The following is an 18,823-nucleotide window of genomic DNA, read 5'->3' as shown; positions in this document are numbered from 1 at the left end:
GCGCGCGCCGAGAGGGCGCTAAGCGCTGGCCTTCGCTCGTCCTTCCCGGCCGTTGGCTGAGCGCGGCCTTTAAGCAGGTCGGTGGGCATCCGGCTCGCTCAAAGGCCAGGCCTGGCCGGAGACAGCAAAAATTGGGCAGGCCGTGAGAAGCTGAGAACTCCACGGCAAGATGGCTGGCAAAGGCAAAAACGGCAAACCCGGGGCCACAGCAGCGCCGGCCCCGGCCCCGGCTGCCGCCGCAGCCGCGCCGGGGGCGGCCCCTCCTCCGGGCGACAAGCCTGAGGAAAAGACAGAGGAGAAGAAAAAGTCCGAGCAGCCCAAGGATGAAGTGGGAACGAGGAAGGGGTGTCGCCGTTACAAGTGGGAATTCAAGGACAGCAATAGAGAGTTCTGGGTTATGGGGTACGCTGAGGTCAAGCTCATTAGCTTGGTAAGTGGGCCCATATCCCTGGGCAGGGCGTGGGGGGTGGGGGAGTGCCCAAAGACGGGAAGGGGGAGAAGGAGCGGGCTCCCCGAGGCCTCCTCTAGCCCCAGCCCTCTGCCGTGGCTCAAAGGGCATGTCTCCCGGCAGGGCTGCCTAATAGGTTCGCTGATAATGTTCACGGGGACCACTGTGCACCCCCTCCTGACACTCATCATCACCATGGAGTTGTCCATCTTCACCTTCTTCATCATTATCTACACCTTCGCCATCCAGAGATACATGCCCTTCATCCTGTGGCCCATTTCTGTAAGTGAGGGGCAGTGGGGAGTGCCTGAGCCTGGTATGCGTTCACGCGTGTATCTTGGCACCTGGAAAGTGACTGAACAGAGAGATATGCCTCATCTCCCTTATTTGTGCTCCGGGCATGGGCTCAGACCTTCCAGTGGGGCCAGAGCAGCGGCAGCTTAAGTTAGGTAGAAAAGGCTTCCAGAAAGCCCAGCTTGGGGGTGGAGGGCCTCTTTCCTACCTGGTGGTCAAAGGAAGGAGTCTTTGCCTTCCTGAGGCTTTGCTCTCCTTGGGAGCAGGGGAGGTGTAGCAATCAGTGGTTCCTTCCAACCCCTGTGCCAGCTCACACCTGACTGGAAAGACCACTCTGAAGGTACCCCATCCCCAGAATTCAAAGAAAAAAATCAGTAATATAAAATGAGAATCAAAAAAAAAAAAAATCACATCTAAAGCAGCCTCAGATCTCCAGTGACTATCCCTGCAAGGGATATTAAGCCCAGAAGGATGTTCAGCCCAAAGCAGTCATCCACTGGAATGGGACTGAGCTGGGCAAGTTACCAACCACTCCCAGACTCTGTTTCCTCATCTGTAACATGAAGACAGTAATACTCTTGTGTGAGATTGTTCCTTAGGAGTAAAAGTAAAGCCCTTGATGCTGTGCCTGAAGACTCATGGACTTGAATCCCTGCCCATTACCTCTATAATCACAAAGCTTACCTACCTAACTCCGGACTAACCCAAGGTCCCTTGTTTATTGCACATTCACAGAATGTCTCCAGAGCCCTATGTTCACTGTTTCATTCACTTTATACATGAAATGGGTTCAGAATGGCCAAGTAACTTGCCCCCAGGTAACTCAGGTAGTAAGTGGCAGAAAAAGGATTCAAACCCAGCTTTATCAGTAGAGTCTTGAGTCCCTAACTACACTCTGTCCTGCCTACTTATTAAAAGTTATTAGGGTCCAGGGATCCACAGGTCTCAGTGGGGTAGATGAGGACTTCCAGTATCAGGAGAAAGGAAAAGAGGGCCATATAAGACTCTTGGGAAACGGATACGCAGAGGACAAAGTAAAGAGACAGGCAGAGGACAGATTCCCAGCCAAGGTGCTTGAGAAGATACATTTAGTTCCAGCAAGATGAAAAATCATTGAACCCTGAAAATCCTCCTGCTGCACTTTCCTAAAACTACTAGAGGAAATGTAAACACTATTGCTTTAACTGAATGGCTGAGCTGGCAAAAAAAAGAAGGGGAAACACAGAGGTGCTAGAAATGGAAAACAGGAGCAGTGACAAATCAGCTGCTTCAATGTGGGTGGAAATGACCCACGAGATATTATCCCAGGAACCTAGAATATGGATTCTCATATACTCTCAAGTTAGGAGATGAGGCCTTGGTCCCAAGCAAAGTGGGGATTTAGAACTGAGAATCCTGCATAAGGCCAGTACCCTGCAAAGACTGCACCCTAAGGGAAAAGACAGAGAAGATACCTTTCACCCACACAGAGGAACAAGAAAGCATGTTCATCTCTGCCCGAGTTTTGAGTGGGGAAGAGCAAAAAAGACCACCTTGAGAAATACAAACCTTAAGCCTACACTTTGTACAGATTTGGTTTAAGTTTTTCCTACCTTCAGCCTAGAAACCTTCATGCAGCTTAGAAAATGTAGTGCCTGGGAACTGGCATAAAAATCGATCCCAATTTGATGGTATTCTGAAGAAATCCATGGGACTCCTGAAAAACAAATGCAAAATCATAATCAAAGCATAAAGAGATTCTCACAGGACAGATATGGGTGGGGGGGTGGGGGGGTACAAAAATGAACTCACAGTTCAAAACTACAAAACACCTGATTTTTAAATCCCCATGACTAAGAATCAAGAACCAGCAAAAGTAAGAAATGGGAGGATTAGAACCCTGAGAATATGAGATAATAAAAGAGCTGTCAGAAAATAATTTAAAATATACTTAAATTATAAAGACATAAATAAAAGCCCTAAGAAAAGAATAAGACATTATTAGGATGGAATAGACAGATTTTTTTTTAAGTACAAGATATAATGTCTAGAATTGAACATATAGTTACTGAAATAAAAATGTCAATAAATGGGTTAAAAAGCATATCAGACAAAAGCTGGGGAAGTAATGAGCTGAAGGATGTGGGGAAATTACCCAGATTATAGTACTGACAGATAAAGAGAGAAAATATGAAAGAGAGAAGTTGAAACATAGAATATGGAATGAGAAAGTTCATCATAAGCCTAATAGGAGTTCCAGAAGAAGACACTCAAGAGAATAGAGAAGAAATATTCAAAGTGATAGTGACTGAGAACCCGCCAGATTTAATAAGAGTGACATCACTAAAAATGGCAGAGTGGGGACTCCAAATCTCTGTCCTTCCACTAAAGCAATGATTAGGTTCTCAAAAACTGTCAGAATCGACTTTTTCAGAACTCTGGAATCTAATTCAAAACAAAACAAAACAGGAGAATGCTCAATGAAGAAAGAGGCTGTTGAATTTTGGTAAGAGAATGTTGTAGCATTTTACTTAACCTGCCTGCCATCCCTTAATCCCCAGCTTGTCAGTGGTCATGAAGACAGCCCACATTCCTGGCCACATTCCTTGCTGGTGGCAGAGGGAACAATAAAAATCTTGTTCCCAAAGAATTAGAGTTGTGTGCTTGACCTGTCTGGTGGCTCCCTGAGGGAATAGCCAGGGACTTGCCTTTGTTTCACCCGCCTCAGAGTTTTCTCAGGGCTGAAGCAGTCTCCTAGATAGCATTTGTTAAAGCATTTAAAGGCATATATACTAATCATAGCCACCCGGGGCAAGGTTTCCCAAGCAGTAGACAGACCAGAAGTTTGGGAAGGAGATGCATGGGAGAATAAGAGCTTTGAAAAGCTCCCACCTATACCAGGGAATCTAGAAGGACTACACATGCCCAGAGCTGGACACATGCCCAGAAAAAAAACCTAAGCTTTCACCTTTGGTTGACCTTTAGGCCCTACACAAGCAGCAAGTAAAAACTAAGAGCTCTAAACATCCCGGAGAGGTGTTGAAGGAGTGCCCCAACACAAAGGCAATCTGCAAAGACTTGTTTGTTTCCAGATATTTAAGGAAATCTCCATCAAATCACTACCTGACCATTACGCTAGTGAAAAACAAAGACTTCAGTGGCCACACAAGAGAAAGAATAGTCTTTCAAAACATAGTTTAGGAAAAATCATTAAACATACAAATGACTTTAACTCACAACAAGCAGCAACAACAAACTCTGGGGAGGAGAGGCAATATGATTTCCAGAGTAACTATATTATAATATTCAAAACGTACAGTTTTCAAAGAATTATAAGGCACACAAAGAAAGAAGTATGGCCCATTCACAGGAAAAAAATATTAATAGAGACTGTCCTTGAGGAAGCCCAGATATTAGACTTACTAGGCAAAGACTTTAAATCAACTGTCTTTAAAATGCTCAGAGAACTAAAGGAAACCAGAAGAACAATTCATGAACAAATATAGAATGTCAGTAAAGAGAAGTTTAAAAAGAAACCAAATAGAAATTCTGGAGCTGAAAAGTAATATAACTGAAGTGAAAAATTCACTAGAGTTGTTTAACAGCAGATTTGAGCAGGGAGAAGAATGAATCAGTGAACCTGAAGAAGGTCAATTGAGATTATTCAGTCTGAGGAACAGAAAGAAAAAAGAATGAAGGAAAAAAATGAACAGAGCCTAAGAGACCCATGGGACACCATCAAGCATACTAACATAGGCAGAGTCCCAAAAGGAGAAGAGAGAGAGAAAGGAACAGAAAGAATATTCAAAGAAATAATGGCCAAAAAACTTTCCAAATTTGGTAAAAGCTAGGAGTCTACACATCCAAAAAACACCAAGTAGAATAAACTCAAAGTGATCCACACTGAGACACATAATAACTGTCCAAAGACAAAGACAAGGAGAAAGTCTTGAAAGTTGTAAGAGAGAAGCAACTTATCTTGTACAAGGGACCCTTGATAAGATTAACAGCCAATTTCTCATCAGACACCATGGAGGCCTGAGGGAGTGGAATGATGTACTTAAAGTCCTTAAAGGAAAAAAAAACTGTCCACCAAGAAGTCTATCTTTTAAATTTGCTATCTGTTATGAGTTGAATTATGTACCCCCCAAATATGTTGATGTCCTAACTCCCAGTATCTGTGAATATGACCTTATTTGGAAATAAGCTCTTTGTAGATGGTCAAGTAAAGATGAGGTTATCAGTGTGGACCCTAATCCAATATGACTAGTGTCTTTATTTTTAATTTTTTAAAAATATTTTATTTGGTTGCTCTGGGTCTTAGTTGCGGCAGCCAGGCTCCTTAGTTGTGGCTTGTGGGCTCCTTAGTTGTGGCATGCATGTGGGATCTAGTTCCCTGACCAGGGATCGAACCCAGGCCCCTTGCACTGAGAGCACGAAGTCTTAACCACTGCACCACCAGAGAAGTCCCAACTAGTGTCTTTATAAAAAGGAGGAATTTGGACACAGAGACAGATATATACAGAGGGAAGACAATGTGAAGAGACACAGGAAGAAGACATGAAGGCAAGCCAAGCCAAGGAATGCCTCAAGCTACAAGAAGCTAGAAGAGAAGCCCAAAACAGATCATTACCTAGCACCTTTAGAGGAAGCAGGGCCCTGCCAACACCTTGATTTCAGACTTCTGGCCTCCATAACTGAGAGACAATAAACTTATGTTGTTCTAAGCCACCCAGGTGGTGGTACTCTGTTATGGCAACCCCAAGAAATGAATACAATATCCTTCAAACTTGAAATTATCCTTCAAAAATTACCATTCAAAAATGAAGGAGAAATTAAGATATTCCCATGTAAACAAAAGTTGATGGAATTTGTTGCTAGTACACCTGCCCTACAAGAAATGCTTCAGGCTAAAACGAGAGGACACTAGACAATAACTTGAAGCCATAAAAGAAATAAAGAACACCAGTAAAGGTAACTAAAATAGGTAAATATAGAAGCCAGTATTCTTGTGTTTTTGGTTTGTAACTCTTCTTTCTTTTCTGATATGATTTGAAAGACAAATGCATAAAACAATCATTTAAATCTATCTTAATGGACCACAATGTATAAAGATATAATTTGTAACAATAATAATGAGTTTTTGTGTACTGTTGAAGCTAGCTGGTATCAATGCAAATGAGATTGTTACAAATTTAAGATACCAATTATAATCCCAAGGTAACCACTAAGAAATTAACTAAAATATATAGAGAGAAAGGAAATAAGGGAATAAAATTGGTATATTACAAAATATTAAACACAAAAGAAGGCAGTAACAGAGACATTGAGGAACAAAGAGATATGACATATAGAGAATAAACAGCAAAATGATAGAAATAAGTCCTTATCAGTAACTACTTTAAATGTACATGGATTAAATTATCCAATTAAAAGGTAAAGATTATCAGAATGGATTTAAAAAAAACATGATCCTACTGTATGAGGATCACAAGAGAGTTACTTTAGATCTGAAGACACAAATAGGTTGAAAGTGAAAATGGAAAAAGATACTCCATGCAAACAGTAACCAAAAAAGAACTGAGGTGGCCATATCAATATTAGATTTAATGAAAGACATGAATTCTCAAAGAGGGACCAAGAAGAATAAGTAAAAATAAAGCCACACCTAGACATGTCATAGAGGCACAGCTGATCATCAGAGACAAAGGAAAACAAAATCAAACCAAAAGAAAAGAAAATTTACCTTAAAAAAGAAAGCTCAAACTATTAGACTAACTTCATATTTTTCAACAGCGAAGAAAGTGGCCAGAAAACAATGTAATAATTTCTTTAAAGGGCTGAGGTGGAAAGAGTAAAAGACACAATTAGACAAAGAAAAAACATTTTCCTTTCACTGACCCTCACTGAAGGAACTACTAAAAGACTTCAGGAAGAAGGAAATTAAACCCAAAAGAAATGTTTGCAGTGTAAAAAAGGAACAGTAAATAAAGAACCTAGTAAGCTTGTGGATTGACTTAAATAAACATTAAGACAGAGGTTGCTTGGTTTTTAAAAATATATTAATAGCTTAATTGGGGGGAGAGAACACTAAAACAAGGTGGAACTAAAGCAGTAGCAACACGATAACATGTAAGACCACAGTGGTGGTATATGATAAGAAATAAAAGTCCTTTATTGGGAGTGGTGGTGGGGAGATTTGGTAATAATATTAACATTAATATATTAAAACCGAATACTATTTTACTAAAGAACAGAATTCCAGCATATATATAACATCAAACCTGTTGAGGGGAAAGGGTGAAAAGAGAATAAAGAGAAATGACTCAATAGAAGGTTAAAAAGGGAAAAATAAAAAGGAATGTTTGTTATATGTTAAATAGAAAAAAAATTAAATCGTAGACATAAATCCAAATATATCATAAATGACAGCAAATATAAATGGACTATATTCTTCACTTAAAAGACAAAGAAGGAGAAGCTGGTTGGAGCCTGTGACGCCTTGTCGTTGTCTGAAGATTCTTCAGTCACTATGTCAAGTGACACAGATGTTTCTCTTTCTTCATATGATGAAGATCAGGGATCTAAACTTATCCGAAAAGCTAGAGAGGCACCATTTGTCCCCATTGGAATGGCAGGTTTTGCAGCAATCGTTGCATATGGATTATATAAATTGAAGAGCAGGGGCAATACTAAAGTGTCTGTTCACCTGATCCACATGCGCATGGCAGCCCAAGGCTTTGTTGTGGTACCAATGACTCTTGGTATGGGCTATTCCATGTATCGAGAATTCTGGGCAAAACCTAAACCTTAGAAGAGGAGATGCTGTCTTGGTGTTGTTGGTGGTGCTTGCTTTAGTTAGACATCTCATATTGAGGTTATATGTTTATGTTGAAAATAAATTCTGTGGGTCGGACAATAACATGGTAATTTGAATATTGGCTTCCTTTCTTGCAGGCTTGATTTGCCTGGTGACCAAGTTACTGGTGACTAGTTCACTAGCTAGGTCATTCAGCGGAGTCAGATTAGCACAAAAACATGTCACTTTTAAATGCACTTGACAGTGGTACAATGTCCACCTTGTGATAAAATTAGTTGTAAAGAGGACAACATGCCAGTCCTGAAAATGCTCCCAGTTGCTGCAGAATATCATATGCTTTTGATGTAATGTAGGAAGCCTATTTACCCCAGTTAATTTAACTCTTTCTGACTGCCTTGTGAACTGAGTAATGTTTTTAAGGGCTGGATGGCTCTTGAAGAACTCTTTCAGAACAGTGCACAGAATACAACATTATAAACCTCCCAGCAACTATGTGTGTGTTTTTAAACCAAACCTAAAGAGCTGGTAACAGAGCTGCTTTGAAGTAGTATCTATTTCATAATCATAGTTGTAAACATGAGAATAACTTAACTGTAGATCCCTGTTTGCTCTTCTGTAATTGCAGAATTATATTTTGCTGCTGTTATATTAGAATAAATTTTAAATGGCATTTTGAAATAGAAATGTATATTTTAAGTGCTAATGCAAAGGTAAATGAAAAATACTTTTTAAATGTGTGCAGTCTTGTTTATTTTCTCTGAAAGAATCATAAATGTTAAACAAAATAAATTGCCTATAATGGAAGTGATTTATGAGCAAGCTGGTTTGGTCAGCCATTATACAAACTTCAGTATACTACAGAATGCTTTGTCGTACTTGTGAAATTCTCTTGTCTAACCTGAATTTACATTCCATGGTGATAACATGGTAAATGTAGTGTTATTAAAGTAAGTGAACACATCAAAACAATTTTTTTTAAATAAATAAAAGACAAAGGAGGACTTCCCTGGTGGTCCAGTGGTAAAGAATCTGCCTTACGATGCGGGGGACACGGGTTCGATCCCTGGTCAGGGAACTAGGATCCCACAACTACTGAGCCTGCATGCCACAACTACTGAGCTTGTGCACCTCAACTAGAGAGCCCACATGCCACAAACTACAGAGCCCACACTACCTGGAGCCTGCGCGCCACAACTAGAGAAAGAGAAAACCCACACACCACAACTAGAGACAAGCCCATGCACAAAGAGCCCGCGCACCACAGTAAAAGATCCCACGTGCCTCAACGAAGATCCCGCGTGCCGCAACTAAGACCTGATGCACCCAAAAATAAATTAAATTAAATTAAAAATAATAATAAAATAAAATGAAAGACAAAGGACTTTAAAAATAGATTTTTAAAATCCAGCAATGTACTAAACTACAAGGCATGTGGAGAAAGGTTATAAGAGATGGAAAAAATAAGATGAAAATACTAACTAAAAGAAAGCCAGCATAACTTTATCACCAGATTAAACAAATTTTATGTTTTAAAAAATAAGTATATAAAGAGTATCACTACATATAGCAATTCTGAACTTGTATGTACCGAACAATATAGCCCCCCCAATATAAAAGACAAAAATGGACTTAATTTTAAAGAAGAATTGACAAGTAGGAACCATAGTGGGAGATTTTAACATGTCTCCCTCAGTAATTGATAGCTTGATCCACTGACATACATAGAACATGTAGAACCCTACACCCCAGAGTAACAGGCTAGGTATTCTTTTCAAGCACACCTGGAACAATCCTAAAAATTATCTTCAATGAGACCACAAAGCAAAAATAAACAAATAACAAGGAACTAATATAATACCACATTCTCTAACTTCAATGCAACACAATTAGAAATAAATCAGTAAAATTTAAATCTTTACGTATTTAGGAGGAAATCTAATGTTTTCCCACACATATATGGGGATGTAGTTATATATAGTATTAGCAAATACTATCTGTAGAATGCAGCTAAACAATTCAAATTTAAATCCATATACTGAGAAAAGAAAAATGAAAATTAACAATTCATATGTCTATCTCAAGAAGGTACCAAAACAGAGGGCAGACAGCAGAAGCAAGTAGAACTACAATCCTGCAGCCTGTAGAACAAAAACCACATTCAGAGAAAGACAGACAAGATGGAAAGGCAGAGGGCTATGTACCAGATGAAGGAACAAGATAAAACCCCAGAAAAACAACTAAATGAAGTGGAGATAGGCGACCTTCCAGAAAAAGAATTCAGAATAATGATAGTGAAGATGATCCAGGACCTCGGAAAAAGAATGGAGGCAAAGATCGAGATGATGCAAGAAATGTTTAACAAAGACCTAGAAGAATTAAAGAACAAACACACAGAGATGAACAATACAATAACTGAAATGAAAAATACACTAGAAGGAACCAATAGCAGAATAACTGAGGCAGAAGAACAGATAAGTGACCTGGAAGACAGAATGGTGGAATTCACTGCTGCAGAACAGAATAAAGAAAAAAGAATGAAAAGAAATGAAGACAGCCTAAGAGACCTCTGGGACAACATTAAACACAACAACATTCACATTATAGGGGTCCCAGAAGGAGAAGAGAGAAAGGACCAGAGAAAATATTTGAAGAGATTATAGTCGAAAACTTCCCTAACATGGGAAAGGAAATAGCCACCCAAGTCCAGGAAGCGCAGAGGGTCCCATACAGGATAAACCCAAGGAGAAACATGCCAAGACACATAGTAATCAAATTGGAAAAAATTAAAGACAAAGAAAAATTACTGAAAGCAGCAAGGGAAAAACGACAAATAACGTACAAGGGAACTCCCATAAGGTTAACAGCTGATTTCTCAGCAGAAACTCTACAAGCCAGAAGGGAGTGGCATGACATATTTAAAGTGATGAAAGGGAAGAACCTACAACCAAGATTACTTTATACCTGTCAAGGATCTCATTCAGATTCGATGGAGAAATCAAAAGCTTTACAGACAAGCAAAAGCTAAAAGAATTCAGCACCACCAAACCAGCTCTACAACAAATGCTAAAGGAACTTCTCTAAGTGGGAAACACAAGAGAAGAAAAGGACCTTCAAAAACAAACCCAAAACAATTAAGAAAATGGTCATAGGAACATACATATCAATAATTACCTTAAACATGAATGGATTAGATGCTCCAACCAAAAGACAGAGGCTTGCTGAATGGATACAAAAACAAGACTCATATATATGCTGTCCACAAGAGAGCCACTTCAGACCTAGGGACACATACAGACTGAAAGTGAGGGGATGGAAAAAGATGTTCCATGCAAATGGAAATCAAAAGAAAGCTGGAGTAGCAATACTCATATCAGATAAAATAGACTTTAAAATAAAGAATGTTACAAGAGACAAGGAAGGACACTACATAATGATCAAGGGATCAATCCAAGAAGACGCTATTACAATTATAAATATATATGCACCCAACATAGGAGCACCTCAATACATAAGGCAACTGCTACAGCTATAAAAGAATAAATCGACAGTAATACAATATTAGTGGGGGACTTTAACACCTCACTTAAACCAATGGACAGGTCATCCAAACAGGAATTTAGTAAGGAAACACAAGCTTTAAATGACACAATAGACCAGATAGATTTAATTGACATTTATAGGACATTCCATGCAAAAACAGCAGATTACACTTTCTTCTCAAGAGCGCACAGAACACTCTCCAGGATAGATCACATCTTGGGTCACAAATCAAGCTTCAGTAAATTTAAGAAAATTGAAATATCAAGCATCTTTTCTGACCACAGTGCTATGAGATTAGAAATCAATTACAGGGAAAAAAACGTAAAAAACACAAACACATGGAGGCTAAACAATACATTACTAAAAAACAAAGAGATCACTGAAGAAATCAAAGAGGAAATCAAAAAATACCTAGAGACAAATGACAATGAAAATACGATGATCCAAAACCTATGGGATTCAGCAAAAGTAGTTCTAAGAGGAAAGTTTATAGCAATACAATCCCACCTCAAGAAACAACAAACATTTCAAATAAACAATCTAACCGTACACCTAAAGGAACTAGAGAAAGAAGAACAAACAAAACCCAAAGTTACTAGAAGGAAAGAAATCATAAAGATCAGAGCAGAAATAAATGAAATAGAAACAAAGAAAACAATAGCAGAGATCAATAAAACTAAAAGCTGGTTCTTTGAGAAGATAAACAAAATTGATAAACTATTAGCCAGACTCATCAAGAAAAGAGGGAGAGGACTCAAATCAATAAAATTGGAAATGAAAAAGGAGAAGTTACAACAGACACCACAGAAATACAAAGCATCCTAAGAGACTACTACAAGCAACGCTATGCCAATAAAATGGACAACTTGAAAGAAATGGACAAATTCTTAGAAAGGTATAACCTTCCAAGACTGAACCAGGAAGAAATAGAAAATATGAACAGACCAATCACAAGTAATGAAACTGAAACTGTGATTAAAAATCTTCCAACAGGGCTTCCCTGGTGGCACAGTGGTTAAGAATCCACCTGCTAATGCAGGGGACACGGGTTCGAGCCCTGGTCTGGGAAGATCCCACATAAAAAAAAAAAAAAAAAAATCTTCCAACAAACAAAAGTCCAGGACCAGATGGCTCCACAGGTGAATTCTATCATTTAGAGAAGCGCTAACACCCATCCTTCTCAAACTCTTCCAAAAAATTGCAGAGGAAGGAACACCCCCAAACTCATTCTATGAGGCCACCATCACCCTGATACCAAAACCATACAAAGATACTACAAAAAAAGAAAATTACAGACCAATATCACTCATGAATATAGATGCAAAAATCCTCAACAAAATACAAACAGAATCCAACAACACATTAAAAGGATCATACACCATGATCAAGTGGGATTTATCCCAAAGATGCAAGGGTTCTTCGATATATGCAAATCAATCAGTGTGATACACCATATTGACAAGTTGAAGAAGAAAAACCATATGATCATCTCAATAGATGCAGAAAAAGCTTTTGACAAAATTCAACACCCATTTATGATAAAAACTCTCCAGAAAGCGGGCATAGAGGGAACCTACCACACCATAATAAAGGCTATATATGACAAACCCACAGCAAACATCATTCTCAGTGGTGAAAAACTGAAAGCATTTCCTCTAAGATCAGGAACAAGACAAGGATGTCCACTCTCACCACTATTATTCAACATAGTTTTGGAAGTCCTAGCCACGGCAATCAGAGAAGAAAAAGAAATAAAAGGAATACAAATTGGAAAAGAAGAAGTAAAACTGTCACTGTTTGCAGATGACATGATACTATACATAGAGAATCCTAAAGATGCCAGCAGAAAACTACTAGAGCTAATCAATGAATTTGGTAAAGTTGCAGGATACAAAATTAATGCACAGAAATCTCTTGCATTCCTATACACTAATGATGAAAAATCTCAAAGAGAAATTAAGGAAACACTCCCATTTACCATTGCAACAAAAAGAATAAAATACCTAGGAATAAACCTACCTAGGGAGACAAAAGACCTGAATGCAGAAAACTATAAGACACTGATGAAAGAAATTAAAGATCATACCAACAGATGGAGAGATATACCATGTTCTGGGATTGGAAGAATCAATATTGTGAAAATGACTATACTACCCAAAGCAATCTACAGAGTCAATGCAATCCCTATCAAATTACCAATGGCATTTTTTACAGAACTAGAACAAAAAATCTTAAAATTTGTATGGAGACACGAAAGACCCCAAATAGCCAAAGCAGTCTTGATGGAAAAAAACCGAGCTGGAGGAATCAGACTCCCTGACTTCAGACTATACTACAAAGCTACAGTAATCAAGACAATATGGTACTGGCACAAAAACAGAAATATAGATCAATGGAACAGGATAGAAAGCCCAGAGATAAACCCACGCACCTATGGTCAACTAATCTATGACAAAGGAGGCAAGGATATACAATGGAGAAAAGACAGTCTCTTTAATAAGTGGTGCTGGGAAAATTGGACAGCTACATGTAAAAGAATGAAATTAGAACACTCCCTAACACCATACACAAAAATAAACTCAAAATGGATTAGAGACCTAAATGTAAGACTGGACACTATAAAACTCTTAGAGGAAAACATAGGAAGAACACTCTTTGACATAAATCACAGCAAGATCTTTTTTGATCCACCTCCTAGAGTAATGGAAATAAAAACGAAAATAAACAAATGGGACCTAATGAAACTTAAAAGCTTTTGTAAAGCAAAGGAAACTTCAAACAAGATGAAAAGACAACCCTCAGAATGGGAGAAAATATTTGCAAACGAATCAACGGACAAAGGATTAATCTCCAAAATATATAAACAGCTCATGCAGCTCAATATTAAAAAAACAAACAATGCAATCCAAAAATGGGCAGAAGACCTAAATAGACATTTCTCCAAAGAAGACATACAGATGGCCAAGAAGCACATGAAAATCTGCTCAATATCACTAATTATTAGAGAAATGCAAATCAAAACTACAATGCGGTATCACCTCACACCAGTTAGAATGGCCATCATCAGAAAATCTACAAACAACAAATGCTGGAGAGGGTGTGGAGAAAAGGGAACCCTCTTGCACTGTTGGTGGGAATGTAAATTGATACAGTCACTATGGAGGTTCCTTAAAAAACTAAAAATAGAATTACCATATGACCTAGCAATCCCACTACTGGGCATATACCCAGAGAAAACAATAATTCAAAAAGACACATGCACCCCAAAGTTCATTGCAGCACTATTTACAACAGCCAGGACATGGAAGCAACCTAAACGCCCATCGACAGACGAATGGATAAAGATGTGGTACATATATACAACGGAACATTACTCAGCCAATTTATTACAACGAAATTGGGTCATTTGTAGAGACATGGATGGATCTAGAGACTGTCATACAGAGTGAAGTAAGTCAGAAAGAGAAAAACAAATACAGTATGCTAACACATATATATGGAATCTAAGGAAAAAAAAAAAAAAGGTCATGAAGAACCTAGTGGCAAGACGGGAATAAAGACACAGACCTACTAGAGAATGGACTTGAGGATATAGGGATGGGGAAGGGTAAGATATGACAAAGAGAGATAGTGGCATGGACATATATACACTACCAAACGTAAAATAGATAGCTAGTGGGAAGCAACCGCATAGCACAGGGAGATCAGCTCTGTGCTTTGTGACCACCTAGAGGTGTGGGATAGGGAGGGCAGGAGGGAGGGAGATGCAAGAGGGAAGAGATATGGGAACATATGTATATGTATAACTGATTCACTTTGTTATAAAGCAGAAACTAACACACCATTGTAAAGCAGATATACTCCAATAAAGATGTTAAAAAAAAAAAGAAAGAGAAAAACAAATATCGTATATTAACGCATATATGTGGAACCTAGAAAAATGGTACAGATGAACTGGTTGGCAGGGCAGAAATAGAGACACAGATGTAGAGAACAAATGTATGGACACCAAGGGGGGAAAGTGGCGGTGGGGGGGGTTGGGGTGGTGATGGTGGTGGGATGAACTGGGAGATTGGGATTGACATACATACACTAATATGTATAAAATGGATAACTAATAAGAACCTGCTGTACAAAAAAATAAATAAAATTCGAAAAAAAAGGAGGTACCAAAACAAAACAAAACAAAACAAAAAAAGGAATTAAGAAGGCAATGTCAAAGAGTTAAAATTAATAAAATAGGAAACAAAGATTCATAGTGATGACTAATAAAACCAAAATCTAATTCTTTGAAAAGACTAATAAAGTAGATAAACCATAAGAAAAAAAGAAAACAAAGAAAAATATGAGTATAAAGAAGAGGTTTTAAAGATCACAGGGAAAATATGAACTTTTATGCCAATAAATTATAATATGATAATTTCCCAGAAAAACATATGATGTACAAAAATTGACTCAAAAAGAAATAGAAAAACAGGGTATAAAATAATTCATCCATGTTTTCATCTGGCACTTGTTTCATTTTTTACATTTAAATCTTTTGATTTATTTGGAGTCATTTTGGTATATGGTGTGAACCACGGCTCCAGCTTTGTATCCTGATGGCTCTCCAGCTGTTCCACCTTATCACTCAGTTTATTCATTTATTGGATAGTACAACTTTCCCCCACTGATTTGAAATGGCATTTTTGTTAGATGCTAATATCCCAAATGTGGGACTTCCTTGGCAGTCCAGTGGTTAAGAATCCATGCTTCCACTGCAGGGGGCACCGGTTCGATCCCTGATTGGAGAACTAAAATCCCCCGTGCCACATCGTGCGGCCAAAAAAAAAATAAAAGAATAAAATCCCATATGCAGTTCATTTCTAGATTCATATTCATTTCCACTTGTCTGTCCCTTTTTTCTCTTAAAAAAAAAGGGGGGGTTATAATATGTTGTACCATCTGGTAAAGCTTTGATCTTAAAACCAGACATGATAAGGAAAGTAAACTATAGGCCTATATTATTTGAATACAACCATAAAAATTCTCAATAAAATACTAGCAAACTAAATCAAGCAATATATAAGCAAGCAATGCATCAGGATCAAGCAGGGCATCTGCCAGGAATGTAAAGGTGGTTTCGTCTCAAAATTCTGTTAATGTAATTCACCATCTTTTATTTAAAGGAGAAAACCATTTAATCATCTCATAAGCTGCAGGAAAACTATTTAGTAATATTCAATACTAATTTTTGGAAGACTCTTGGCAAACTAGGAAAAAAGGGAACCTCCTTAATAACAGAAAACTACCCAAATCTAAAATGAACATTGCATTTCATGGTAAAATGTTAGAAGCGTTTCCTTAGAGATGCCTATTATCCCCACTTCTATTTGACATTGTGCTAAAGATCTTAGTACAATGTGACAAGAAAAACAAAGGGTATATGGATTGGGAAGGAGAAAAAAACTAGCATTACTCACTGATAATATGATTCTCTACACAGAAAATCCAAGAATCTACAGTCAAATTACTAGAACTGATTGAGTTCCACAAGGTTACAAAAAACAAAAATAGTGTTTCTGAATACCAGCAACAAATAATGAGAAAATGTGGCTTTTCAAAGAAACCATTTAAAACAGCAACAGAAACTACAGGTGTCTGAGAATACACCCGTTCAAAGATTGTAAAACTTTACATAGAGATTACGACATTTTGTTAATGGACATAAAAGAAAAATCTAAGTAAGAGAAGAAATATACCACATTCACAGGTGTGAAGAGCTACTATCATAAAGATGTCAATTTCATTCCAAAGCAATCGCCACATTAAATGAAATTTTATAACAGAGGTTGTTTGTGGAACTCTGCAAGGTGATTCTAAAATTCTTATGGAAGAATGAAAAGAATTATAAGGATGGACTCACCCAACGAGATATTGGAATTACTCTAAAGCTTTGGTACTAGCTCAGGGGTTGACAAAGACTAATGGAATTGTAATGGACTGAATGTTTGTGTACCCCAAAAATTCATATGCTGAAATCCTAATCCCCAGTGTGGCTATACTTGCATATGGGGCCTCCAGAGTGGTAATTAAGATTAAATGAGATCCTAAGGGTCTGATAGGATTAATGTCCCTATAAAAAAAGACAACAGAGACCTCCCTCCCCCTTCCTCTCCCCTATCCCTCCCCGCACCTTGCCCACCATGGAAAGGCCATATGAGAAAATGGTGAGAAGGCAGCCAGGCAAACCAGGAAGAGAGTCCTCACCAGAAACTGAATTTGCTGGCACCTTGATCATGGACTTCTGGCTTCCAGAACTGTGGGAAAATAAATGTCTGTTGTTTAAGCCACCCAGTCTGTGGCATTTTGTTATGGCAGCCTGAGCAGACTAATATAGGAATAAAAAAGAGAACCCAGAAACAGACCTACATACATATGGCAACTTGGCATATGACAGAGGTGGCATAACACAGCTGAATGGAGTATTTAATAAATGTTCTTGGGACCATGAGAAAGAGAGAGAAAGAGAAACTATGCATACCATTAAAATTAAAACTTTACAACAGAAGACATCATAAACAAAAATTTTAAAACAAGCCAATAGAAAAATGGGGTAAGGGATATGAATAGGCAGAAAACCCAACTGCCTAAAACATGTTTTTAAAAATGCTTCATTAGTAACCAGCGATCAGGAAATTAAAACAACAGTGAGGTACCATTTCGACTCACCAGATGGGCAAAAATAAATGAGCGTGGTAATCCTGGGCTTTGGCAAGGACATGGGAAACAGGAGCCCCTATACATTTGCGGGCATGAGTGGACACTGGCACAAGCCCTTTAGAGAGAAACTTGGCAATACCTCAACAAGGAAAAGATGTGCGTGGGAGGCACAGACAAGAGTGTTCACTGCAGGCACAGTCAGCAATAATAATTTCCTAAAAGGGAGAAACACCCTAATGTCTCCAGTTTGGTTTATTCATACATCAGCTAAAATTAATGAATTCAATCTCATTAATCTCAATCTCATATATTTCTCAAGATGGGTAAATCTCAAAAACTTTATTAAGTTTAAAAAGCACGTGCTATAAGATATATCTTTTTATTTAAATTTTTGAAACACAAAATAGTATATATTGTTTATGAGAATATAATATGGAGGAAAATGCTACTCTGCACTTGGGAAGACTACCCATAGGCTTGGAACACGTGCAGAAGGCAGGTAAAGGGATGAAATGGTGAGACTGTAGCTCATTCCACAAAGTTTTCTTGTTTATGGTTTGTTTTTGTTTTTGTTTTTGTCTTGAGAGCCCTGAGGCAAATATTGCAAGACATTAACATCTGTTTAATCTCAGTGGGTCACGGCGGGTGGAGGTGGGAGTGGGGATGGGATGTTCTATTATTTTCTGTATGTTGGAAGTTTATTAAAATCCAAAACGTTGAAGAGGAAAAGAAAAGGCCTGAGACAAAGTGGCCAGGGAAGTACAACCCCCAGAAAATGGCATCAGAGAAATCAAGGGGAAAGATGGGCGTCACCCAGCACTGCAGGGTCAGCTGCTGCCCATGGGATTAAGAGGATGCGCAAGCTCTGGGCCAGCATCACCGCAGGAGTGATGGGAGACGAAGCCGGCTTGCCGTGGCCATGGTTTGGCCAACTTTGAGTTAAGTTTGGCTGTGCCGGGGAGTGACAGTGGGTGGTGCTTGAGGGGAAGGCAGCATGGGAAGCAGCCCTTTTGCCCAGTCTGGGAACATCCGGACCTTAT

At 38.5% G+C, this 18,823-nt stretch overlaps 2 protein-coding genes across 2 annotated transcripts; both read left to right on the top strand.

Annotated features, from left to right (window-relative positions):
* Positions 1 to 169: 169 nt before the first annotated feature.
* Positions 170 to 897, top strand: CMTM2 (CKLF like MARVEL transmembrane domain containing 2). The gene is made up of 3 exons (XM_057534547.1): positions 170 to 430; positions 572 to 730; positions 859 to 897. The coding sequence occupies exons 1-3, from the start codon at positions 170 to 172 to the stop codon at positions 895 to 897; spliced, it is 459 nt and encodes a 152-aa protein (XP_057390530.1).
* Positions 898 to 7,253: 6,356 nt separating this feature from the next.
* LOC103018014 (HIG1 domain family member 1A, mitochondrial-like) lies at positions 7,254 to 7,535 on the top strand. The gene has a single exon (XM_057533890.1). The coding sequence runs from the start codon at positions 7,254 to 7,256 to the stop codon at positions 7,533 to 7,535; it is 282 nt and encodes a 93-aa protein (XP_057389873.1).
* Positions 7,536 to 18,823: the final 11,288 nt, after the last annotated feature.

The sequence above is a fragment of the Balaenoptera acutorostrata genome, chromosome 19 (assembly GCF_949987535.1).
Source record: "Balaenoptera acutorostrata chromosome 19, mBalAcu1.1, whole genome shotgun sequence".
Taxonomy (NCBI): Eukaryota; Metazoa; Chordata; class Mammalia; order Artiodactyla; family Balaenopteridae; genus Balaenoptera; species Balaenoptera acutorostrata.
This window is presented reverse-complemented; position numbering and strand designations above follow the sequence as displayed.